The 25,555-nt window shown below is 40.3% G+C and overlaps 1 protein-coding gene across 1 annotated transcript in view; it reads left to right on the forward strand.

The window, feature by feature from the left end:
- The first annotated feature begins 8,678 nt into the window (after nucleotides 1–8,678).
- Nucleotides 8,679–25,555, forward strand: part of CNOT10 (CCR4-NOT transcription complex subunit 10) — a 32,162-nt gene continuing 15,285 nt past the window's right edge. The window contains exons 1-10 of the mRNA XM_038128533.1: nucleotides 8,679–8,914; nucleotides 14,502–14,593; nucleotides 17,166–17,327; nucleotides 17,826–17,976; nucleotides 18,955–19,100; nucleotides 20,007–20,093; nucleotides 20,801–20,884; nucleotides 21,641–21,758; nucleotides 22,614–22,763; nucleotides 24,376–24,578. Coding sequence (XP_037984461.1) covers nucleotides 8,893–8,914; nucleotides 14,502–14,593; nucleotides 17,166–17,327; nucleotides 17,826–17,976; nucleotides 18,955–19,100; nucleotides 20,007–20,093; nucleotides 20,801–20,884; nucleotides 21,641–21,758; nucleotides 22,614–22,763; nucleotides 24,376–24,578 — 1,215 coding nt within the window. The 5' untranslated portion in view covers nucleotides 8,679–8,892. The remainder of the gene's footprint in view (nucleotides 8,915–14,501; nucleotides 14,594–17,165; nucleotides 17,328–17,825; nucleotides 17,977–18,954; nucleotides 19,101–20,006; nucleotides 20,094–20,800; nucleotides 20,885–21,640; nucleotides 21,759–22,613; nucleotides 22,764–24,375; nucleotides 24,579–25,555) is intronic.

A 25,555-nucleotide genomic window follows, 5' to 3' on the forward strand; every position in this document is an offset into this window, starting at 1 on the left:
CTGAGACATGTTTTGTTCTTTAAATAGCTTTCCATCTTTTTAACATTTTGAAGCACATAGACTATTTTCATTATGCTTTTTTCCTCCTTCCTTTGAAGCCACGTGCATTTACAACTGACTTAGATTAGGCAGAAAGGACAGCTAGAAAGAGGCTAAAATAGTTTTCAAAAATTACTACTGCAGTCAAATATATTTGGAAATTCAAGAGTCAACATGAACTATTGAAATAAAATAAAGTCTACATTAATCTTTATAAATAAAGAAAATATATGGGTTAGGATTTTTGTCCTGCATTCATCCAGGATCACATGCAGTATTTTGTTCCTGGGATGTAACACAGCAAGTTAAAATTTAATTAAAAAACCAACAAAACCCCCATTGTATTTAATCATGTATCATTAAAACCTGAGGTTTTGACTTGAACGGGAGACCGTCTGAGTCAGAACCTCACAGACTCACACAGAGAACTGCCAACAGGGTATTTCCTGTTGCTTCTCACAACACACAAAGAAGGGATATATCAGTATGATCTGCAGATGTGCAGTATGATGGCATTTAGATGCAAGTTTTACAGAGGCCTACAATTTTAGGCAAATAATATATAAAACCCCCTCCTATTTCTTAAAAAACCAACTCCATCACTATAGACTTAACATCTTTCAACAAAGTGTGTGGCAGTCTTATGTTTCTAAGCTCCTAAAAGTTTTGGAGGAAAAAATACTTCAAATTTACTCAAATGCCTGTGAGATTTTACAAAAAAAGGAAAAATAATGAGAACATACATAAAGATTCTACTGCACAGTGTTAAGGTAGAAAAACTTTACTGAACACATTTTTAGGCTTTTGCAACATCTCCTATAGGCTTTATCAACAAAATAATTTGTTTCTTTAGTGAAAAAAAAATTGCTTTATACTTCTCAAGAGAGAAATAATCTATTTCTGAATGTCTGGAGAAATGCTGAGAATAATAACTACAACAAACAAGTCATTAGTAAGAATTTATTTTTTCAGTGCCTGGAGACATAATATAATTTCTAAATAAGCTCCAGCCTCCTAGTTGTTGCAAACCAAAGACATCCAGTATTAGAGTTTCTTACTAAGTGGGCATATCAGCTTGGGCCAGCACAGGAAGAATTCTTAATTCTTGGGCTGAAAGAACCAATGTTTCCTCAAAGCCTCTGATTCATCACAGGTACATTTGCTTTCTAGTTCTGTGTCTTAAAAAGGGTCAAAGCTCTGCAATGTGTAAGGGCATATAATAGTGCTTGACACATTGGACATAAACACATATATCATGCAGACATCCTCCTCTTAGGAATAAATCAATTCCTGCTTGCACTAAAAGGCACATGTAATCACAAAGTGTTTTAGAGACCTTTTACTCCTAACTGGGTAACACTGGAAATATTGCCCCTCTGCAAGTTATGGATTGGGTCTTGGCATACTTTTGTTGAAATAAAGGTACTCCAGTCAATTTGAGAGTTGAACTGGAAACCAAAGTTCTGTAAAATTTGTGCTAGCCTTCTCTACAGGAAGGTAAATAACCCCAAATGTATGATGATATATGAATAGTTCTTCCTCCCACAACCTCTTTGTTTGCCAGAGTAATTGTAATTGGATGGGCAGATTTCTTCTGGATGACACCAGAAGAGAAAAATTAAGAAGATTATATAAAACCGTATTTTGTCTCTTATCCTAGGAAAGCCTTACCTGGCACAATTTGGATGATATCTGGACTTAAAACCAATACCAGAAAAAGATAATAATGCTGTTGTGAGAGCCAAATGAAGGGACAACAAGGGACAAAAGGGGACAACACATAATACCATATACGAGGAAAATCAGAGGAGATCTTGAATGAGCAAAGAAGATGTACATGATGGAGTTATTTACCAGGTACTGTAACATGAAGGAAAGCAGAGCACCTCATCTCAAAAGGGGATTATGTGAGAAATTAATTGAGCATATTGTGGAATCATTCCTTTAAATCCCTTATGCTCCACAGTTCCCTGTTTCTCAGTGGCATCCCCTTGCTCTCAGAGGTTTTGCACCCACTTGTTCTCTTTCCACATCCCAACATCCTGTCTGTCTAAATTTATCTCCTAGGCTCAGCATCTCTATCTAACCGTGGACAAGCTGTCATAGTGGTAAACACTGTCAGAAAGGTATCCTGTCTCTTGTTTTTGTATGTGAAAGCAAGGGGTAAGAAGGGTGTATTCAAGGTGTTTTTCTGGCACTGCTGCAGTGCCTGGAGGGCAAAGGCTATTCCTCCTCCCCTGCGCCACCAAGCAATCCATGTTCCAACACCAGAGGGAAGAGCAGGATATGAAACAAGTAAAACAGTGTCACTCAGAACTTGGAGGAGTGAGAAAAGAGGGCTTCCTTCTGCCTGTGAAGTTTTTATGTACATAGTGGAGACTGGTGTGAAACATATTTAGGGGAGACAAGTGAAGGGGGAACTTGGTGCTTCTGAGAGGTCCCGTGGTCAAGGAAGTTCTGTGAGCAAGTTTTTTTCAGGGAATTTCAAAATAGATTATGATGATGTGCAGTACTGGGCCAATTCCCACCAGATGCAAAATAACTTTTGTGTGAGAATATACTGGAACTGTGACAAACCTCAGCCCCTGCAGTTTACAGCTGGCAATCTGCTCCTGCTGCTCTGAATGACTTGCTAAAAGTAAGCACAGCCTCTGCTGGTTTATTCTCTGAGCACAGACAGAACAAATATGTGCAATACGCAATAATTTTCCAGGAAAATATATTCCATAGCACTCTGAAAGTAAAAATACTGTATTTAAATGAGATTCACAGCAGCATGTTTTAGTGACTTTGAGAGAGATTCAGAAAAAGAGGATTACCAAGCTGAGACTAATAGCTACATTCAACATACTTACGTTAGTTTACATTGTAAACAAGAACTCCACAGGCCCAGCAGTAAAGTACCTGGGGGTATTGGTTGACATCCAGATGAACACGAGCCAGCAGTGTTCCCAGGTGGCCAAGAAGGCCAATGGCATCCTGACCTGTAAAAGAAATAGTGTGACCAGCAGGACCAGAGGACCAGGGCAGTGATTGTCCCCCTGTGCTCGGCACCTCAAGTTTTGTGTTTAGTCTTTGTGATTAGTCCTCACTGCAAGAAAGACATTGAAGTGCTGGAGCATGTCCAGAGAAAGGCAACAAAACTTATGAAGGATCTGAAGCAGAAGTCCTATGAGGAGCAGATGAAGCTGGGAGTGTTTAACCTGGAGAAGAGGAGGCTCAGGCAGGACCTTATTGGTCTCTACAATCCCTTGAAAGGAGGCTGTAGCCAGGTGGAGATCAGCGTCTTCTCCCAGGCAGCCAGTGACAGGGCAAGAGAAAATGGCCTCAAGCTGCACCAGTGGAGGTTCAGGTTGGACATCAGGAAGAATTTTGTCACTGAAAGGGTTGTGAAGCATTGGTACAACCTGTCGCTCCTCATGCTGGAGTCACCATCCCTGGCGGTGTTCAAGAAATGACTGGATGTGGCACTAAGTGCTATGGTTTACTTACATGGTGGTGTTTGGCCACAGGTTGATCTTGAAGGTCTTTTCCAACCTTAATGACTCTTTCTTAATGATCATTCCATATTTAAACATGTCTTGTTTTATTGGACAGTGCCACCTAGGGGGTAATGGCTTTTAAACTAGAGTGGCAAAGGAGAGGGAGCTTTATTAATAACATAGAAAGCATTTCTTCTATTAAATTCTCTTTTGGAATATCCTAGTCAAACGAACTGCTGCTGAGATTTTCATACTTTGGAATCTGGCAAAAACCTGTTATTTTCACAGGTCCCTTTGGAGCTGGCCATACTCTTTTTTCTCTTCCATAGCCTAGCAGTGACTGGGGATGGCACAAATCCCGATTTTCTCCTCTTCTAGCCAGGTGTTGCTGGTATGATCAGTGGAGAGGTTATCTACATCTCATTACAGCTGTAAGGCTGGGTAGGAGATTGCTGTATTGCTGTGTTTGGGTCTCCAAGGACTTGAAATAGAGCCTTGAAAAGTTTGCTTTTTGAGGCCAAAAGCAGAGAGAAAACCCTGGTCTACTTCTACTTAATCTAGTCTGCTAAAGGAAGGGAGTGTATAAGGCAGGAATGGGATGATGAGACTACTCTGTCTGAGAGCAGATAGGTGCTCTTCCTCCTGAAACTTCCCCCACTGTCCTTGAAATTACAAATTACAGTTGGCTACTTTGGGCTTCTAACAATTTAACCTAGAAATGGGCAAAAGAAACTTAGAAAAACTGCCCATCTCTGTACCATGTTTATTTTCTTCTGAATGAGTTTGTTTTAAAAGCCTGAATTGTGGTAATTTCTTTCCTGAAAAATCAAAATTCTAGGAGAGGTACTATTTCAGGAGTGGTTTTTTTTTTGTCCCCACACTTTTGTTATTCTCACAAATTGTATTTGATTTTATTTTGTATCTTCCACAGCAGATGGCGTGCCTGCCTCCCTGAGAGCAGAGATCCCAAGCAGCATGCAAATGATACAAGAAACTCATATAACATAGAAACAATAGTATAGTATAAGAAACAATTATGCAAGAAACCTGCTCCTCTTTCCTTAGAGGAAAGTAGTGATGCTACCACAATATTTGTGAAGGAAAAATGTCAACATTTTTGATTGCATGACTGTATATTTGAATTGTAATAAAGGGCAGGTCTCTTCCTTCAGTAAGCTCCACACACATAAACAATTGAGTATTAATAAAAATAGATGTTATTTAAGTTCCTTTTAAAAATAATCCATACTGGAAAAAAAAAGTCCAGCTGATAAAAATTGCTTTGTCTGCCCCCTAGAAATGGAAAAAGAGAAATTATTTTGGAACTACAAGCCACAGACATGGCAAAATGATGCTTGCTGTAAGTACCCCTCAGGTAAACAAGTCCTGTGATAAAATTATGGCATGATGGATTGTCTTAGGTTGCAAGATGTGGCTAGGGGTGTGTATTCTATTGCTGTCTGTTAGAGGTGGGGCAGTTGTCTACTGTTAATTGGGCCACCTGTCAAAACCAGCTGGGGCAGTTTTCTTTATCTCTTCCGACCAACCCTCCCTCCGGGAGATATCTGTTGTTAATGGGCCATTGAGTCTCACTGCATGGCTGATAAAATTACATCATCCCACTGGGAGATGCTCTACCCAGGGGGAGGAGCCAAGCATTCCTACCTGGATATAATCTGAGATTTGGAACACCACAAGCAGCCTTTTCCCACTAGATTCCCAGAGGAAGACCAAGTCCATCTACACCACCACTGGACTGTCAGAGGAAAACTACACCCTTCTACAGGATCACTGCTTCCACAGAACCACAGCTGTCACTGCAGGAGGATTGGAGCCACCATTTAATGGGACTGCTATCAACACCCTGACCCACAGGGTGTCAGGTCGCATTCCGACTCGGTCAGTGTTTTTTTTTTTGTAGTGTTGCATTTGTATTTTTAATTTTCCTAGTAAAGAACTGTTACTCCTGCTCCCATATCTTTGCCTGAGAGCCCCTTAATTTAAAATTATAATAATTCAGAGGGAGGGGGTTTACATTTTCCATTTCAAAGGAGGCTCCTGCCTTCCTTAGCAGACACCTGTCTTTTCAAACCAAGACATGGATAAAGCAAACTCTTACTTTCCTCTAGATGTCAAGATGTGGAAGAAGAGCAGCTGGATACCAGGGCTGCCACACTTGAAGCTAAATAGGTTTTGACATGATTGTTAAAGAAAAGCTACAGTATGGCACGGCAAATTCTCCGCGGTGCCCATCCTGATGTGACATGCTCTGGAGCAGGCAGCTCCTGCTCAGGCACCGGGAATAAACACTGGACCAAGCCTGGGAGACAGGGACATGGACATCCACATCAGGTCCACATTGGCCATTCTGGCTTGGTGATTCAGCATAGATTTTTGGTGACTTCCTTGTTTTGATAAAACCAGAGAGAATATGCAGTTACACTTGTAGCACAGTGCTCTTCCCTTTATAGGTTTTATTTCTTACCAAAGCAACATGGTTTTTACATATATTTGCATATATAAATAAATAGAATGGCAACATTAATAAATAATTACAATGTTAAATGTATACACATTAGGAGGACTTGCTATGGCAACTTTACTTGTAGATATTCGCAAATACATACGGGTCTTGTCCAACAGCTTTTTCTTACAGAAGAAGATACAACTAATTCAGAGACTTGGAATAAGATGTTTAAGAATAAGGATTGTGTGATTCTTTCATATGTATGTGTCTAAAAGAAAGCCTGAAGATCAGAGTTGAGTGAAGATGAATTGAAGAAGCAGTGATAAATAGTAAGTTATTAGACATAATTTGGAATATTCAGAACTTCAAATACAAAATAGGAAGAATCATCCTGCTCTTCAAATTCCTGAAATAATTCTGTTCCTTTTCAGAATCCTTCATGTTACAGGGCCTGACTCATTAAAAGCTGTGATTTAAAGGTGTTCAGAGCTGGTGTGTTAGAGTGCATTTCTTCCCAGCTGTTTCCCTGTGTTAAATTTTTCCTTACCTACAAACCTGACCTCTCTGAGGGGTGTGATAGCAGAGTTAGGGAGAACACTGGAGGCCACTGCAAGAAGACTGCTAAGAAATCCTGCTTCCACTGAATCCCTTTAGCTGTTGACTTCCCCAAGGACAACTTTCCCCTAACGTGCAAGAGGCACGCCATAAGTGCAGTGTGCGTGAGACACTCTGGGCTGTCTTGACAAGTGTTGTCTGCTGGCAATGAGACACAAACTGTACAAGCTAAAGTCTCTTAATCAGAACTGAGTGTATCTACACTTGCTGTCACAAGTAGAAAAGCAAGGTGATGTTTAACAGGAATAAATGAGGAAGCAGTGGGGGAGGCGGAAGTCTTGGAGAATCACGTCTGTACAAATAATAGAAGAAATGTTCCCATATCAACAGATAACTGTTGACTATCACTGTGGAAGCAGTGTCTGACAGGAACCCCACAGTGACACAGAAGAAGCACACAGTTCACATCGATGGCGGCCTTTGAGGGTAACTGTCCCTGAGTCTATGGAGCTTGACTCCAAGGGACAGAGACACAGGGAACCTTTTGGTGCTTGAAGGGGACACCTCTGGGGTGCCTTCCAACCTCATCCTACTTCCTGTTGTAAGTATAAGAATGAGGGTTCAAAAGAGAACCCCTATTTGGCTACTCTGCACTCATCCACAGAGTCTATGTCCAAGAGTCAAAACAAGAAGTGGCTGCTGAGCCTACTAAGATACATCGTAGCAAAGGTGAATGCTTAAATACTATGTATACCAGATCCTAGTAATCAGAGAATCACAGAATCCATTAGCTTGAAAAAGCCCTCTGAGATCAGGAAGTCCAACCTATGACTGAACACCAGCATGTCAACCAGACCATGGTATTAAGTGCTATGTCCTGTCTTTCCTTAAACACTTCCAGGGGCAGCAAGTCTACTGCCCCCCTGAGCAATCCATTCTAATGTTTAATTGCTCTTTCCATGAAGAATGATGCCCAACCTCCCCTGGCACAGCTTGAGGCTAGTCCTGCCACAGGTTACGCAGGAGAAGAGCCTGACCTTCCTTTCACTACACTCTCAGGCAGTTGTAGAGAGTGATGAGATCACTCTGGAGACTCCTTTTCTCCAGGCTAAACAACTCTGGCTCCCTTGGCTGCTCCTCGTTATCCTCTATACCCTTAGAAAGCTTCACTGACCTTTGCTGGACCCTCTCCAGCACCTTCTCATCGTTCCAAAATTGAGGAGCCTGGAACTGGACACAAACACTTAAGAATCTTTAATATTCATGATTATGCCAGTGACATTTATCCCATGCCTGTTACTTTAATAAGAAATATAATAACAACCATTACAAAGGCTAATTGGGGTCTTCCATGTGATGAGGGTTTTGTTTCCCCGCCCAGGCTTTGGGTGTCCAGCGCCCAAACAGCCACTTAGGAAGGAATGTGGGATGCAGGCACCGAACCTAATTATTGCCATTAATTAGTATGGTGAGAAGCACCCTAACAACACTTTAGATCGTCCGCCTGATAATCCACATAAACGAGAGAATACATTGAAGGGAAGCCTCTAGGTCACCACTATGTCACCGCTATTGCTCCGGAGGGGATCACAGAATGGGTCAGGCTGGAAGGGACCACAGTGGGTCAGCTGGTCCAACATCCCTGCTCAAGCAAGACTATCCTAGAGACACCGCACAGGATTGTGTCCAGGGGGTTTTTGACTATCCCCGGTGACAGAGACTCCTCAGCCCCTCTGGACAATCTGTTAAGGTGCTTGGTCACCCACACAGTAAAGAAGTTCATTTTCATGTTCAGGTGGAACTTCCCACGGATGAGTTTCTGCCCGTTGCCTCTTGTCCCGTTGCTTGGCGCAACCGAGCAGAGCCTGACTCCATCCCCTTAGCACCCCACCTTTAGCTATTTACATCCACTGATGAGAGCCGGCACGTCTCAACGGGGTAGAAAGGACAAACCCCGTTCGAGACCGCGGCCGGCTCCGTGCCGCGGGAGGGCCGCGCACCGCCGCACCCCCGGCCTCACACGCCAACATGGCGTCCCCGCCTCGCTCACCTCTCCCTCCCCCCCGCCGCGTCCTGGCGTCACATCCGCGGTGCCCCAGCAACCACCGGACGTCGCGGGCGCGCCGGGAACCCGGAAGCGGCGGGCGAATCGGGGCGGGCGGCGCAACCGGCGGGGCGGGCCCGGCGCGCGCAGGGCAGCGGCGGCGGCAAAGTAGTGCCGGGGGGCAGCGGCCGGCTGGTGGCGGCGGCGGTCGGGCAGCGCCTGTGGCGCAGCGCGCGGGGGACTCTCGACAACTACCGGCGCGCTCGGGCTGCGCGGTCCCGCACGGAGCTGCGGCCGAGGCGGAGATGGCGGCGGACAAGGCTGCGGGTGAGTGCGGGGGGAGCGGCCGCGGCCCCGCCGTGCCCGCTCCCGGCCTGCGCCGCTCGGCGCGGAGGGACGCGCGTCGCCGGGGGAAAGCCGTTCGTTCGGCTGTGCGCCGTGTCCTTCCGCAGAAGAGGTAGTGCCCCGCGGGCGCGGGGCCGCCGTGAGGGGCCCCTGTGACACCTGCGGGTCACCGGCGGGGCCGTGTGCGCACCGGGCCCTCCGTGCCCTCGGCAAGCGGCGCTGAGCTGTTGCCCCCTCCTGGCCGGGAAGGGCTCGGTGGGAAGGGCCCTATGCTGGTATTGGCGGGGGTGGGGGGAGTTGTGTGTTTGTGTCACTCAGAGCTTAATAACCCCTACAGAAGTCGAGCTTCTGGGTTAATTTGTTAAACTGGGGCGTGCAGAAGGTACGAGGGAGGTTATAACTCTTGGTGGTGCTGCTTAATCGCTGGAGTTCAGTCTGATTCCTCCAGGGATGCTGCTTTGGTTTTAGGGGATGAGTGCGTCCTCACTGAACTCGGGCCTGAAAAGACACTGCAGAGAGAAATCACCGAGACTAAAACATAAGCCGTGTTCTGGTAAACAGACAGAATAAATCTCAAACACAGTTGCTGTGTAGCAATGATAAACTACTGCTCGTCCATCTCCTGTAGAACTCCCCATCATGCAAGAAGTCTTCGTTGCAGGAAAGGTCATCCTGTCAGGTGTCAGCTCGTGGGGGGATGGAGAAGAGGGCGATGTGGAGGAAAGCTTTACTTATAGAATTGTATAGGTCTGCTTAATAGAAGTGTAGGATATCCTGAGTTGGAAGACTGATAAAGATTGAGAAATTCCAGTTCCTGGCCCTGCACAGGACATCTCTAAGAATCATACCGTGTGCCTGTGAGTGTTTTCCACACACTTCTTGAACTTTGTCGGGCTTGTGCCAAGTGGGGAACCCATTCCAGTGCCCAAACACTCTCTGAATGAAGAACCTTTTCCTAATATCCAACCTAAACCTCCCTGACACAGCTTCATGCCATTCCTTCTGGTCTCGTTTCTGGTCACCTTTTTTTCCTAGTTGTTTTTATGTAGGGGGAGCATTATTTAAAACCACTTTAAGCATTTTTTTTCCTCTGGATGCTAACTATGAAATGCCTCAGTATTTGGAAAAAAAAATTACAGGGAAAATAAGTATACTGCACTGAGTGATGTTTACTAAACTGTCATGTGTTTATTTGTAAGAACTGTAAGTGACTACTAAACTACAGGGAAAAAAAATTGGCATCAAGTTTTTAATACTTTTTTGTTGATGTTCTTTGAAGTGTTGAAGAAACTTTTCAGTTTTACGTTCTTAAAAGTATGTGTGAAATGAATCAAAGATGGGGACTGTGGCAAGATATTCTACGTGCTGCATTTCTTCATAGAAGTGAGCTATAGGTAGCTTTCCACTGAGAAATGTTTGCTTTTTATTGCACAGCACCTAAGAAGTCTATTGTGCCTATACTGGTAGTGAAGGGCTTCATACAAAAATTAAAATGTAAGTCTTGGTGCCACAAACTGTTATCCTGTAATGGCTGGACACTGGCTGGGCTTCATACCCTTCCAAATTCTTTTGGAGCAAGAGTCATGTGATAGATCCCTCCCCTTTCAAGAAAGAGATTATCCCTCTGCCTGTAGAGTTTGGAAATTAAAAATATTTCCAGAGATGCTGTGGTGTTCAACAGCACAGTTCATGCCAGATGTAATTTGCAGGGCGTAGGAACAAGAGAGCTCAGGAACAGCAGTCCTTGGAGAAACGGAGGGCAGGTATGAGAAGGATAATGATTGCAGTCACTCTCAGGTGTCTTCAGGTATGTGTATGTGGGAGATGTGACCTCTGTTGCTTTTATGAAATTCTGGCAATAAGCCTGTGAGGAGAGCAGTCTTCCTTTTTAGGTGGCAGTCTCATACTTTTCCTTGTTCCTCTTTCATAGAGACAGTTTTCCTGAAGTTCTGCTGTCCACCATGATGCACATTCTCCAGCAGGAGCAGCTTCCTGCTTGTACAAAGCAAACCAGCCTCTGTGACGTAGTGTTGCTGCTGCTCAGCCCCAGGATTGATAGTTAGGAAGATAATTCCTGGCTTGATTCTTTAACTTCCAACTCAGTGCAGCAGCTTCCTCCAGATCAAAATCTGAGCAGTTGATTTTTACATTCTTTTCCAGGTTGCCCTGTTTGCCCTTCATCATGAACCTACACAAGTTTTAGTTTTAGAGTTGGTCTGTACTCATGAAGGACAAATGAAAAGTTAAGCAAACAGATCCATATTTAAATACAAATTACAGAAAATCAAGTTCTCTCACTTGTGAAGTAGAGAATCTTCACTGCTCTCGATATTTCGTCTGATAGTTGTGGCTGCTGTACAGATGGGAGCACATTGGAGATGACTGGTGCGCCGTGTGTTACCTACACCACGTGCTTCTGCAAGAGTGCCAAAGGTCAAGGGGACCAAGTGAGCAAGGCATGCTGTTTCTTCTGCTAGGGAACAAGTTTCCTACCTGTTTCAAGTGCTTCAAGGAACATGGAAGTAGCAGTTTTATTTGCCAGCACTGGGATAACCATTTGCAGCCAAGAGAACAGGAGCACTCTCTCCCCAGCACCCCTGCCACTTCAGTGGAATTGGTGGGTTCTGTTCAGTACCTTGTGCCAGCCACCTTTAAGGTGACTCCTCTTGGAGGGATCTCTGATAGCGAAGATCAGCTGAAGCAGTGGATCCCAGTCTAAACAAGAAGGGCAGTAACACATTAGACTGGAGTGGCTTTTCAGTCTTTAACAAGTTTCAGGTGTGTTTGGACAGAAAGGCTACAGAGTAGCCAAAGCAGTTTGTCACGCTTTTTTCAAAGGAAGTAGCTATGCTGTGAACTACATCAGCTGGATTTTAGTTTTTTCTTGATAAGCTTCCAGGTCAGGTTTCACAAACCTGCTTTGTTTACTGAGTGCTAGTAGGTGCAGTTGATTGGATTACAGAGACAGCTCTGGTTTTGCTTAAAGTATCCCCAGCTTCATTTTATGTTTTGGGTTTGTGCTTATTTAATGTACCAACAAGCTTAGAGACAGTGAAATTTGAATACTTGTCCTGATTTTTTCCTCCAAAATTCCATTAACCAAGCTATGTAAGTGTAGTTTTTATGGCAGACCTTAGACAAGTATCTCTTGATTTATCTGTCACTTCACTGAAGACATTTTACTTCAGAATTCAGACTTCCTTTGAGATGCTGGTCTTACAAACCTGCATACAAAGGCAGTAATCAGTAATGTACCTGGTAGTTGATGGCTCTCTGCTAGGTAAACCTGTATGTGAGGAATCTGATCAGATTAAGTGTTATCAGCTTCAAAAGCTTTAGAGCCTCAAGGCTCTGCACTGTGGTTACCTTTGCCAGCACAATCTGACAGGCATGCTGAGCAAGTAAAGCAGATAATGCCACTGTTAGCATGGAAGTTTGAGGGAAGATGCATTTGCATATTTGCTGCTGTTCTAAAGATCCTTGAAGAGTGAGAGCTTTTAGTTCATCTGTATAATCACGAGGTTTAGAGCTGGAATCAGATCTGTGCTATATTTAGGTTGAAGCAGAGGTACTTCCTGTTCCTTTCCCCTTTCACTGTGGAAAGCTTTTGGCACATCAAAAATCTTCTGAGCTTTTTTGTGGTTTAAATTTCTTTTTTGCCTTTCTTTTTGAAGGACAAGGAAGTGCAAATGGTGTTGATGAATGCATTATACAGTCAGATTTCATAGCAGGTGTAGGCCCTTGAGGATCCATCCCTCCAGAGTACTGAAATTGCTGAACCCTGAATTTTGTCCAAATGACAGTGGGTTACTCTTGCCGGTGTAAGATTTGTTGAGATTTTAAAATCTCTACTTTGTTGACATCTTAATGCAGGATGAAAGTCCCAACCAAATATTTGCAATTCTTGCTCAATTGCAGGTGGAAGGAATCTCGCTATTTTCCAGCAACAGGCACAAACTTGATTGATTACTAAGTCTGTTTCGTTCTTACTGAGGATATTATATGATTAATCTTCTGAAGTTTGATTGCCCCTTATGATTGTTGTTTGTCCTATATTTGTAAATTTTCATGGTCAATAGGAGAAGATCCAGATATATTGGTAGTGATGGGGAATGGATTTTGCAGAGGAGCTCACAGCTAAGTGTTTTCATTTGTTCAAAGTGAAAATGAAGTTAGTGGAGTTTGCATTAAATCTCTGAATTATAGGGAAGAGAAAGCAGACATTGAGTTTACATAGCCTACATAGTCTATTAAGATAGCAAAATGTGTTTTGGAGCAGATCTTCCACTGTGAAATTCAAGAAATACTTTTCTGCAGAAGCAGAAACCATTGCTGATTTATAAAGACTTTATTTCAAAAACATGAAATGATTTTAGTATGTTGTAGCACATTAGTTAATGCTTCTAGAAATACTTTCTCCAGTGTGCTGGTTGTGTGGTTGTTTTATTTTTTCTCACTAGTTTGTGTTCAGCGCAAGGAAGGGCTTAATGGAGGTTTTTTCTTCAGCTTCTTTGACATGGAATGTGTGTACTCTGCTTTTTAATGCAACTTCACTGAATTCTTAATTACATGATGACAAAAAGATTTAGTAGACTTCTTTCTGAAAAATATGTTCAATAGTGACTGCAACATAAATCATTAGGAATTCTGTGTAAAAAAATGAAGGCAATTAAAACCTTGTTACATTGCTATATAAATGCATGAAGGGGCCACCATCATAGTTGCTACATGTTGTTCTTGTCTTAATCTGGAAAATGGTATAGTAGAACTGGAGAAGATTCTGGGGAAAAAAAAAAGTGAGGAAGATGGAGAGTAAACTGCTCCTGCTCACATTGGAAGAGATGTTATTCAAAGGAATATCTGTAAGATTTGGAGTGACGCTGAAAAAGTCAGCAGGCAGCATGTGGTTGTGCCTTGCAATATAATCACCAGACAGCATTTGATGGAGTATATTGAAGAATTAAACAGTATAGAGAGGTTTTTAAAAAAATATATTAGATCTGTCAGTGATTATTAACAATGGTAGTTCAAGTGCAGCCTCTTATTTGGGGAGATATTCTTCCAAAGTAGGGAGCTGTGGGGAAGTTTCAGTGTTTATTCTGGCTTTTGTTGCACCCTAGAGTATCCCTTGCTTGCTATTTAGGAAGCACTATACAGGATTTTGTGTGGGTTTTCATCTAACCCACTGTGGTACATATTTCACGATGTATGGCCTTCACTGCTGACTTTTGAGCAAAGTAAGACTATCCTAGTGTATGGTTGCAGCTTTAAAGAGAAATCTAAAATGTATGGGTTGTCAGTTAACTTGCAGGACTTTGGTTGTTCATTGAGTGCCATAAATTACATTTCATGGAGAGGAATTCACTAGGAGTATAGAATAACTTGATGTATTGTGGTAGGAGATGTAACTTGGCATACAGATAGTGTAGTAGGGACACTGCTACAGTTATCTGGAAAATTACTTGTATTGGCAGGAGGACCTTGAGGACTGGAAGAAACAAAGTTTTTAAGCTGCACAGCTATTATCACACTTGCAAGCTTTGTTGTAATCTTCTGTTCACTTTTACAGATCAAGGTACTGAAAAACATGAAGGAGCAGGTACTTCTGGGATTACTGATCAGGAAAAGGAATTGTCGAGCAGTGCATTACAAGCTTTTCAGGTAAGACCAAGTCAGACTTTGATACTTTTAAGTTACCACATTACTGCTAAGTGGGCTTGTGTGATTGTTTTTCCTGTTTTCTTAGTATAACTGCAAATGAATTAAGAGGATGTTCAAAAGTAGCACTAGTTGTGTAAGACAGCACATGCATTTTCTGTCTGCTGTGATGTGAGAAGACTGAACAGGATACTTGAACAAGAGCACTTTTAATCTTGATTCCCAAAACTTAGTAACCTTAAAATCTATATGAGGCTTCTCTTCTGCATCAGCATTGGAAGTGCGTGATCTCTTGGAAGAATTAATTACATCAAGCTAAAAATGGTGTGTTAGTGTTTAAAGGAACCTCATGTATTTGAAAAACAGCAGTGAAACAAACACGTGTGTTTTAGCATTACGCTGTGTTCTTTCACAAAAAGTGTTGTTTAATGTCCTGTCACTTTGCATTAAAGCATATTTCTGAATGCATTAACGCCTACAGGCAGTATCTACTACTTGTTTTGTGTTTCTTGGAAGATTTTTTTTCTTCTGTGTTAAAGATCAGGTACCAGGTCTTTCAGTTTGTTTCTTTCTTTGTATTGTCTCCTAATTTTATGTAGTGTGACAGGAAGTATAATTGCTTTTCCTTTCAATTATATCTCTGTCTCCAAAATGCCTCACTTTAAATTCAGTTTTAAATTTCTGAAGTAAGTCAGTGTAGAATTTAAGTGTTATCTTTTGAGATTCTTGCTTCAATGTTTCACTCAGTACTTCTATGTTTCACTCATTTTGCTACATTAAGTGCATATGGTTGCTTCTTAACCCTGTGTTGTTCACTGATGTCTTCTTGAATGCTGTCCAGCTCAATTACTCTTTCTCAGTAACATTTTAATCAGTGGCGTTTGATCCTGAGAACTGAAGACACATGAGAGTCATTTGTTTTCCACCTTGCCCACACATCTAAATGCCTAAAATACTTTTGATCTGCTAATGATTTCATCTTTACTTTTATCCTGGTCCAGTGCATGTGGGTTATCTCGTCAAGTTTTTTCTTGCTTTAAGAATTCCCATGAAATCATGGAGTGAGGTGGCAACAGATGTGCGCAGAATTAATTTGATGCCTTGTTTGCCAATTTCTTGCTATTGAGTAGCTCCAGATAGCATTGTGGGCTGCCTCACATCCTGCTTTATCATGTTACATGTCCAGTTTCAGTCTTGACAGAATTCCTATAGAATTGGGTATTATATTCTAGATCCTATCTAGTGTAGTGGCATAAAGGACTGTTAGCTGATGAAAAACATCACAAAATAACTTGAGCATTTAAAGGTTCAAGGTTTGTAGTCCTGCCATGATTAGAAGCCTTGTTGCAGTGATCTGAAAGCTCCTACTGAAGAGGAGCTCCAAGTGTGAGCACAGGAAGAGAACTACTGGGACATGAACTGTCTCAACTAAAGAGCATGCCAGCAGTTGAGTGGCAAGTTCCTGTGTTTGTGCACATGATCAGAAGGCAATCCATGCTGCTGGTGCTTAGAGTTGTGAAAATGTGTGAGTGTCCTGCTACATCTCTCTAAGTTGTATAACTGTGCCTGCCTGGGAGGCTGAAGGAACTGGAGTGGTTCCGTGGAAAGGAGCTGCAGAACGGCAACTTTCCTGGGGAGGGCAGAAGGACCCCAGAGCTCTTCTCTGTTGTATTCTGCCCTTAATATGAAGTTACTCAGCAGTCGAGGAGAAGCTCTGTGGAACAGCACCTGAAAAGGAGGAGTAAGTGGAGGGTAGTACTCCAGAGCTTAGCTTTTGGGTATGAACCATTGACAGAGATGGAAATGCATCTTCTTATCTGTCTGACCACATTGGAAGTAACTCTGATATGGAAGAGGTGAATGTGATTATTCCTGTGTAGGAATTTAGCAGTTGAAAGTGAAGCATCATCTAGGCTTAATGAGTCAGGAGAAAGAGTGAGGAGTTTCTCTTTAATTTCTTGATGCCACTAAAGTCCTCTTGTGGTCAAAGAAAGGGATTTTTCCATTAGATCATGTATCAGTGGAGCATCATGCTCGGCTCCTAGTTTCTGTACAGGCATTCCTAGGTGATTGAATACTTAATCCAACAGCTAAGGCTTGTAAAATTGTTTCTTAAACCTATGCTGGGAAAGTGACACTTTCTTTTTCCAATCTCTCTTGAGCTAACTTCCGTAGACTAAATTGTAAATCATGATATATTCAGATGAACTGAAGACTGAACATAAAATATTGGGCTGGAACTTGTGTAAGGAACTGCAGCTGCTCAGTGTTCATGAAATGGAGAAAGATTACAAAAACTGAGGAAACAGAGTCTTGAAACTTAATATGATAAGAGAAATAAGAATAACACTTTTCATGAAAACATCTGTTAATCATAATCATGCTACTTAATTTGTCCTTACACCACCAAATTATTTTTGAAGTTTGGATATGGCTTCAGCATTTAGACTTGCTTCTCATCCATGTTAATCTGCATAAATAATGAAATATGTGTATACACATTTAGTTCACTTGTTTTGATAAAGGAAAGACTGTGTCTTCTAATGCATGTTTCTATTATGTGTGCAATTTACAGGCTGGAAACTATGATGCTTGTTTGCAACACCTAAATACCCTTCAAGACATAAACAAAGATGACTACAAAATAACTTTGAATACTGCTGTTGCAGAGTTCTGTAAAAGTAATCAGACTACTACAGACAATTTGAGACAAACCCTTAACCAGCTGAAAAACCAGGTAATGACAGTATTGACATGGTACTTGATTTTTAGTACTATTAATGGTGGTGGGATCTTTCGGTGAAGTAGGAGCAAATCTTCTGCCCCTTGTCCCATAGATTTAACAAAATAAGAAAGTAGCATTACTTTTAAACATCTGAGTCAGTTTAATCTTGTAGGACAGTTTTTGTAGTTGTGTTTTTAACTGTTGTTGAAATTGGTCTGAGATTATAGCAATAGAAGGACCTGCTATGTTCTTTCAGTAGAAGGTTCCTTAACATGGAATAGTTTGTGAAATGATAAAAAGGTGAAAATATTACTTTACTACTCAATTGACAATTTTCTATTTCATTGTATTTTTTTTTTTGCTTTGTTAATTTATAACAACAATGAAATTTATTAGGTCAGTAAGTTACAATTTACAGAAATTCATAGCTTTGGAGGTTTTTTTTTAAATACCTGGTACTTTAAAATCGTAGGTACTGAAAGTTTAATGAAAGGAATGGGGATTTTTCAGGTTCACTCTGTTGTTGAGGAAATGGATGGTTTGGATGATGTTGAGAACAGTATGCTGTACTACAATCAAGCTGTTATCCTGTACCATCTCCGTCAGTATACTGAAGCTATATCCATCGGGGAGAAGCTCTACCAGTTCATAGAGCCTTTTGGTATGTAGGCAGAAAGAGGAATCTTGTCCATTCAAGAACTACAGAAAGACAATTCAGTCCTTTTTGTTATCAGACAAGTAATTTGTAATTTGTCTAATATGGTTTTAAGAAATTAGGTAGGGCTGGGAATGAAGAATATGTTTTACTCATATCAAGGACAACAGACGAATTTGGGGGAAGGTGCTTCAGAGAGCTTTAGCAGACAAGTGCTATGAAACTGAAATGGATTTTTTCAACTTGAGATGGTATTAATGTAAATAATAATGTACAAGCTAATGAACTTATTTTAAATCCAGTGTTTTGAGTCATCATGCAACTTCACGGTTGGGTGTCTGTTTTTCAGGGCACTCATTTTTAAATACCTTTATTGGGTAATACATAATTGTATGTGCTTATATCTGAATACAAAGTCTGCAACTTTTGTGAGCTATGATACCTTCTCTGAAATAATTTAATAATCCTTGTTAAATTTTATAAGTGAGAAGGCTGAAGGATGTATGTGTATGGGTCTCAGTAAATTAAGTAAATGCTGCTGTGTTTCTGCTTCAATTCCTCCCTGTTTTCTGTATGCATAATTGGGACTTACTCTGAAGTCAGTTAAACAGAGATGTATTTGTACAGAATCTTTTTGAGTTCTGTGGGATTCTACATCTGCATATGGCTCTGTCTGTTTGGATGCTGCATCTTTGGTGCTGATCTACTTAGATCAGTTCTCAGAATCTATGAACATGAAATACTTGTTAAGCTGTCTTTAGTCTGTGCTTTTATGCCAATACCATTTGAATGAATGAGCTTTCTTTTCAGTGTATGTACTTAGCTGTGGGTTGGACATGGCTGCATTATTTTTTCTTATGTAGAATATTGATTTTTCTCATAATGTTGCATAGTTGGCACTTTGTAGTAGCTTTTTTTCCATCCATGTTTGGAAGAGTTGGTATTAGAGCTGTAAAATAAATTTTTCTTCTTTGCTTTTTGCAGAAGAGAAGTTTGCCCAGGCTGTGTGCTTCTTGCTTGTAGACTTATACCTGTTAACTTACCAAGCTGAGAAAGCCTTGCATCTGCTCGCTGTTCTGGAAAAAATGATTTCACAGGGCAACAATAACAGCAAGAATGGAAAAAATGAGGTAAGCTTAAAATCATACAAATGCCTTTAAATCTTTATCAGAAGTATGCTTTAGCTCAATCCAAAATTAGTATCTTAAAAGACTTTAGAATTACAAGACTATGTTAGATCACCTGTAACTTTAGACAGCAGCTTAAATATGTTAGTGGCTGAGTTAATTGCATACAACAGCTGTTTATTCCCTCTCTTTCACGCTTTCCTCTTGCTCTAGGGAATTAAGATGTCTTTCTTCAGTCAGACACTTGCATTGGAAAGACAGTTGTCTCCAGGGTCAAATATTGTTTGTCTTTGATTATGACCATATGAGACCCTATGTTTGAAAGGGAAGTCAGTGTCAGAGGAACTGAGTTGCACAGCATAGGATGGGAAATTAAGTATCTTTTTTACATAGTATCTGAAAGTATGAGGCACACTTTAAAATGAAATCTTTCATGTGCCTTTTGGAAAAATCAAGAAAATCAGTGGTGGCTTGGAAGTGAAGAGAGGGCATTTCAGTGTTTTCCTGTTGTTGGAATGTCACACTTAAGATAAAATATTCTCTCTTTAAGTATATAGTAATTCTACTGAATGAAGTATTAAAGAGGTACTCTAGAATGTGAAGAGGTACTCTAGAACTCATCCTGCTAGGCAAAAGAATTCTTCTTAACTGCAGAGCTACTTAGTGTAACACTAATGTTAGTACAGAATTCAGCTCTTCAAGGGCTGGTGTGGTTTGTGGATTTTGATTGTTAAACTCAAGTTAGGTTCTGGTGGGATGTGTATATTTTGATGTAAAATACTCAAACAATATTATTATTTATTGACTATTATTGACTATTAAATACTTATTTTTCTTCATGTGAGTTGAATCTGTCAACTGAATTTAAAAGGTGACTAACAGTAATGCTTCCTTTTTTTTTTTTGACAGTCAGGTAATAATACCAATAAAGATTCCTCGAATCAAAAAGCTGAAAGTGGAGCTTTAATAGAAGTTGCTAAATCTAAGATACATCAGGTAAGGGTCTGCATGTTATTTATACAAGAACATTTCTTTGAGGGTTTTCTAAATCTGAGTGTTGTCTCCTTCAAAACCAGTCCAGCCCAAATTATGATGCTTTCTCTCTCCTTGTTGTAAAACAAGAAATGAATTTATCTAAGTCTTCCTTTTTGTAAGATCCATGTACAGGAAACAGTGACCTGACATCCTGCCCACCACCACCATTTCAGTCCCTGTGTGTTATAATTATTTCTTTACATGGCAGTTCACTGCATTGAATTTGTCTGTTCAACCTCCAGCAGTCTAAATCAGCTGAGGTTTTATTTCACTGTACTGTTCTGTTGAAAAATAGGGAAGAATTGGAGTACTTCTCTATTAGCATTCACTTACTCATGTTTCAGTTTAGTAGGTAGATGTCTGGGTTTAAGATGTTAGATTATTTTAATTAGTTTGTCATTTTAAGCACTCATATCTGTGTTTGAATATGGAGCAGCTGTTGGCCATTGAACAAAGTGTTCATCTGCTTTTTGTAAATACAAACCCTATGAATGTGGTGTTTAAAGTCTAAATATAATATCTTTCTCGTGAAGACTTTTTGAATAGCTTTTTGCTACCTATTTTAAAGATGTTTATAAAATATTCTGCAGTAAATAGATAGGTACAGTTTGTCTTGCAAACCTGCAGAAATTATTGTATACTATTTAACAAATTTAATTTTTTAACAGTATAAGGTGAGAGCCTATATCCAGATGAAGTCATTAAAAGCATGCAAAAGGGAGATCAAGTCTGTTATGAATACAGCTGGGAATGTAAGTATTCTAAGACTGTTGTTTTTCATATCTAGATGTGTTCTCTATCTTAAAACTGAATTTGCTAATGTTCTTTACGAAGAAAGTTCTTCTTGAGGGTGGATGTTTGAAGTAATTATTTATGTAGGCAGTTGGGTTTATAATCTCTTTGCAAATGTAATTAATGTAGGATTTTCTTATTTGTCCTATTTTCAGTTGCTAAAAAAATACACTTTGTGCCAAAATAATGGTGAAATACTATATAATAAACAGGTTCAGCATTCTTTATAATTGAAATGAAATAAATTTTAGTTTACTATAGATGTTATGCATATTACAAACTTTGATGTAATTGGTAGTTTATATCAGTTTATAAAAGATTAATTCAGGGATATGTGGGAATTTTTTGGGGTTGGTTTTTCTTCTTTTTGTTGACATTTTTTGGAGACTTATGTCTTGCTGGAAAGCAAGTTTAAAGAAAAACCTTCTGGATCATGAGGTCTGTGTTGGTAGACTAGGAAGATTAGAGCCTGTGAGGAACTCTGCAGGGAGGGGAGGTGTCTGGAGGAAGGTATTCGAAGACAGGTTAGAGATCCTTTGCCCTTAGCCACTTCCATGACAGGGTTCTCTAAAGTTCATGACAGAGTTCTTGAAAGTAACATGACCTAAACCCATTTATTTTTAAATGGCAGCAGAAGCAAGTTTATGAAGTGATATAACACCAGCAGTAGAAATCATCAACCAAGACATAACTAACTATTGTTTCCTCCTTCACAGTCAGCTCCTTCTCTCTTTCTTAAGAGCAATTTTGAGTATTTGAGAGGCAATTACCGTAAAGCTGTCAAACTTTTAAACAGTGCCAACATTGCCGAGCATCCAGGCTTCATGAAAACAGGTAAAATAAAAACCTTCATCCTGAAGGTACTTCAGTGTCTAGTACAATAGGACTACTTGTTGATATAAATTTTAATGATGTTAATGATTACTTAACAGTGTCAGCCCTGAAAGCCATGGATTTACATGGATTTACATGTTTCATCTTTCTTCTTGTACTTTCACTCAACACTGTAGTGATTTTCATTGAACATTCTTCTACAGAAGGCTGTGATTGTCCATAAAAATGCATTTATAAAGTTGTGTTATATGTGCAAGGCTCATGATTGAATCTCTTAATCAATAAATGAAACAAAAGGCAGCTTATTGGATCTAGAATTGAGGCCTCTCTGGTAGTTTTTATGCTTTAAGTTCTCTATGATTTAAATTTTTTTTGAAAAAAAAAAATTACTGTCACATAGCTTTTTTGCACAGTATATTTTTCACTTAATAGCCTTCCTAGGCTATGACTAAAATCATGTCTGTTTAATTTGCTAATAGTTTGGTTATTTGTATTTTTAGGGTGTTTTTTTTTCTTTTGTCTTTATTATCCATGTTAATCCTATAAAACTTTAATCACAAGCAGATAAGTGAAAAGTTAAAATTTTTGTCCTTTATTATTTAGAAAAAACCTCTCACAGTGTTACCTGAACATATCTTTAGGAAGAAGAGTGCATTTCCTGCTTGTATGATTAGGTTGGCATAAATATATGTGTATGTCATATTGGCTATAACACCATCACCCATGAACATCTCACTGAAAATAATCTTTAATAGACTGCCATAATATGCTGACCCATGAGAAAGTGGTTGGAACATTTCATGGGCTTAGCAACAACTTTGAGTTTCTGAAAATGGTCTTTTGTTGTTCTCTCAGGTGAATGCTTAAGGTGTATGTTCTGGAACAATCTTGGCTGCATCCACTTTGCAATGGGAAAGCACAATTTAGGAATTTTTTACTTTAAAAAAGCCTTGCAAGAAAATGATAATGCATGTGCACAGCTGGGAATGGGCAGCTCAGATCCAGGTAAGCAAGAGATTAAAACAGATGGTGGAAGAGGGGTTGGCAAGTCTAAGAAATAGAGAACAGAATATTTGAGTAATTATCAGCAAATTTCCCTTTCCATGTCTTTGTGGAGGGCAGGGTAAGAGGGGTGAGAATTTTGATGATAACCTGATGTAAGAATGTAGTTGCTGTTGCTAGAAATACATGATAATGATTAAATATGTTCTTTTTTTGTTGTTCTTGATGTACCATGGTGCTGGGACAATTACTTTTCCCTTTTTTATAGACTTTGTCCATCAGTTAGGGAGATATGACAAAAACCAAGTTTTTGTGACCTATTTTGCATAGGTTATTTATAGTCCTGCTGACAATGTGTAGAATCATCAGGGCGTGAAGGATACCTTCTCCATCTTCTGGGTGACCAGGTCTCCTGTTTCCTTGTGGAGGGGACCTGACACTTTCCCTAGTTTTCCTTTTATCACCAGCATATCTATAGAAGATTTTGTTGTTGCCCTTGATGTCCCTAGTCAGATTTAATCCTGTCAGGGCTTTAGCTTTCCATCCTGGTCCCTGGTTGCTCAGTTTCTCTGTATTCCTCCCAGGTTACTGGTCCTTGCTTCCACCCTTTGTAGGCTTCCTTTTTGTATTTGAATTTGTCCAGGAGCTCCTTGTTCAGGAGGCCTCCTGGCATTTTTGCCTAACTTCTTTGTTGGGATGCATCACTCCTGAGCTTGGGAGAGGTGATCCTTGAATATTAATCAGCTTTCTTGGGCTCCTCTTCTATTTGGGGTTTTATCCCATGGTATTGTACCAATCAGACCCTCAAAGATGCCAAAATCTACTTGCCTGAAGTCCAGTGTAGTGAGCTTGCTGTGCATACTTTTAGTGTCCTAAGGATTTTTAACTCCACTATTTCACAGTCCCAACCAGCCCCTCCTTGTTGATGAGAACAAGGTCCAGTATAGGGCTTGTCCTCATTGGCTCCTTCAACATTTGGAAGAGGAAATCATAAACACAATCCAGGAATTTCCTGGATTGTTAATGCTCTTCTGTGTTGTCCCAGAGAACAGGACCAGGGCTTGTGAATGTGAGACCTCTCCTATCTGACTATAGAGGGCCTCATCACTCAGTCTTCATCATTTCATTATGAAGTTATAATTGTTTTAATTTCTTGTTTTCTTTAAAATATACTGACTATGAAGGATTTTATTGTTTTTTCCTATTTCTCCCCTGGACCTAAGTGCAGCCTTAGGTAATAATGTGAAGACAGAAAGCGTTTTATGCTTGTTAACAGCAAAGTGGTTTTCTTCTGGAATCTGTATTCTCTGGAATGTCTGTAGATGTGTATTCTCACAAATCTGGAATTCAGTACTATTGTATAACACTTAGCTTGAGTGATAAGGAACGTATGAGGTTAGCATTTAATGTACTTCAGTCTTCATTAAGAATACAATTAATTTGTTTTTGAAATTAGTTTTGGTATGAAAGAAATTTACAGAGGGAGGCTAGTGGATTTCAGTAATGAGAGGGGTTTTTGGTAGCTTTGGGGTGTTTCTCACAGCTTCCCTCTTCCCCTTAGAGTTTTGTGCTGTCTTGAGCTGCACATCCAATGTGATGTAATCCTTTTCTGCAGGTAAAAAATTTTCAGGGAGACCCATGTGTACATTACTGACTAACAAACGATACGAGTTGCTCTATAACTGTGGAATTCAGCTCTTGCATATTGGGAGGCCCTTAGCTGCCTTTGAATGCCTGATTGAGGCAGTCCAGGTTTATCACTCAAACCCTCGTCTGTGGCTGAGAATAGCAGAATGCTGCATTGCTGCCAATAAAGGGGTAAGTAGCTTTGGAAAATTCTTCTAAAGAATGGCATGTGATTACAGAAAGGTAGAACTAATACCTAGAGTTAAGCTGTGTATTTTGAAGGCCTGATGTTGTAACACCTCTGTAAATCCAGATTAATTATTTCTTGTGTATATGTATTTTTACGTGTTTAATCTGGAACTGCAACAGGTGAAGAGAACTCTTTGCATGTGGTTCTTTTCTCTTCATGCAGCCAAAGCTCATCTGAAGTTTCATTGTTTCCTCACTCATTGTTCGCTAGAGATTAAGCGGGGTGCGACTTTGTAGTGTGGGTAGCCTGAAAGTGACAGAGGCTGAGGAAGCAGAGATCAGCCTTCTCCATCCTGAAGTTGTTGGGATCACACCTGATGGGAAACAGAATCTCTAATTGCTAAGCCTTCACCTTCTTCTGGCAAAATTGGTTGAAACCTGCTGATGGCAAGCATATTGCATGTTCTCTGGGACATCTTGTTTTCAACCTGCTGATCCATGTATGCTTAGGATAAACCCATATGATAAAATTCAGAGGGCTGAGGACAGGAAGAAAAAAACTGCACCTAAATAGTATGTCTGTGAAATTAAGATACACTGTACTTGATTCCCTGTAAAATTGTAATTCAGCCCTTAAGTGTGGGGGAGTGATGATATAATCTGTAATTGCATGATCCTATGCAGTTATTCCCACAGTATGCCCATTTCACTCCTTACACAGGATGTGTGGGATGAATTGAGCAAGCAGCTATATTCACTTTATTTTCCCTCCACCCCTGAATTATCTGTTTTTCCTCTCTGAGTGGCCTCTGTGCATTTCTTTACTGCACATTGTCCAATTACAAAATTAATAACTTTTCCTTTGGGAATTTGAATAGTACTCAATATTTTGGTATCTCTATTTCAGAGAACTTAAAGATACAACTTTATAGCAGAGGTTTGCTTGTATACCAATTTCAGAGGCAGAGCACTGAAGATTC

This window comes from Motacilla alba, chromosome 2, assembly GCF_015832195.1.
Source record: "Motacilla alba alba isolate MOTALB_02 chromosome 2, Motacilla_alba_V1.0_pri, whole genome shotgun sequence".
Lineage (NCBI taxonomy): Eukaryota > Metazoa > Chordata > Aves > Passeriformes > Motacillidae > Motacilla > Motacilla alba.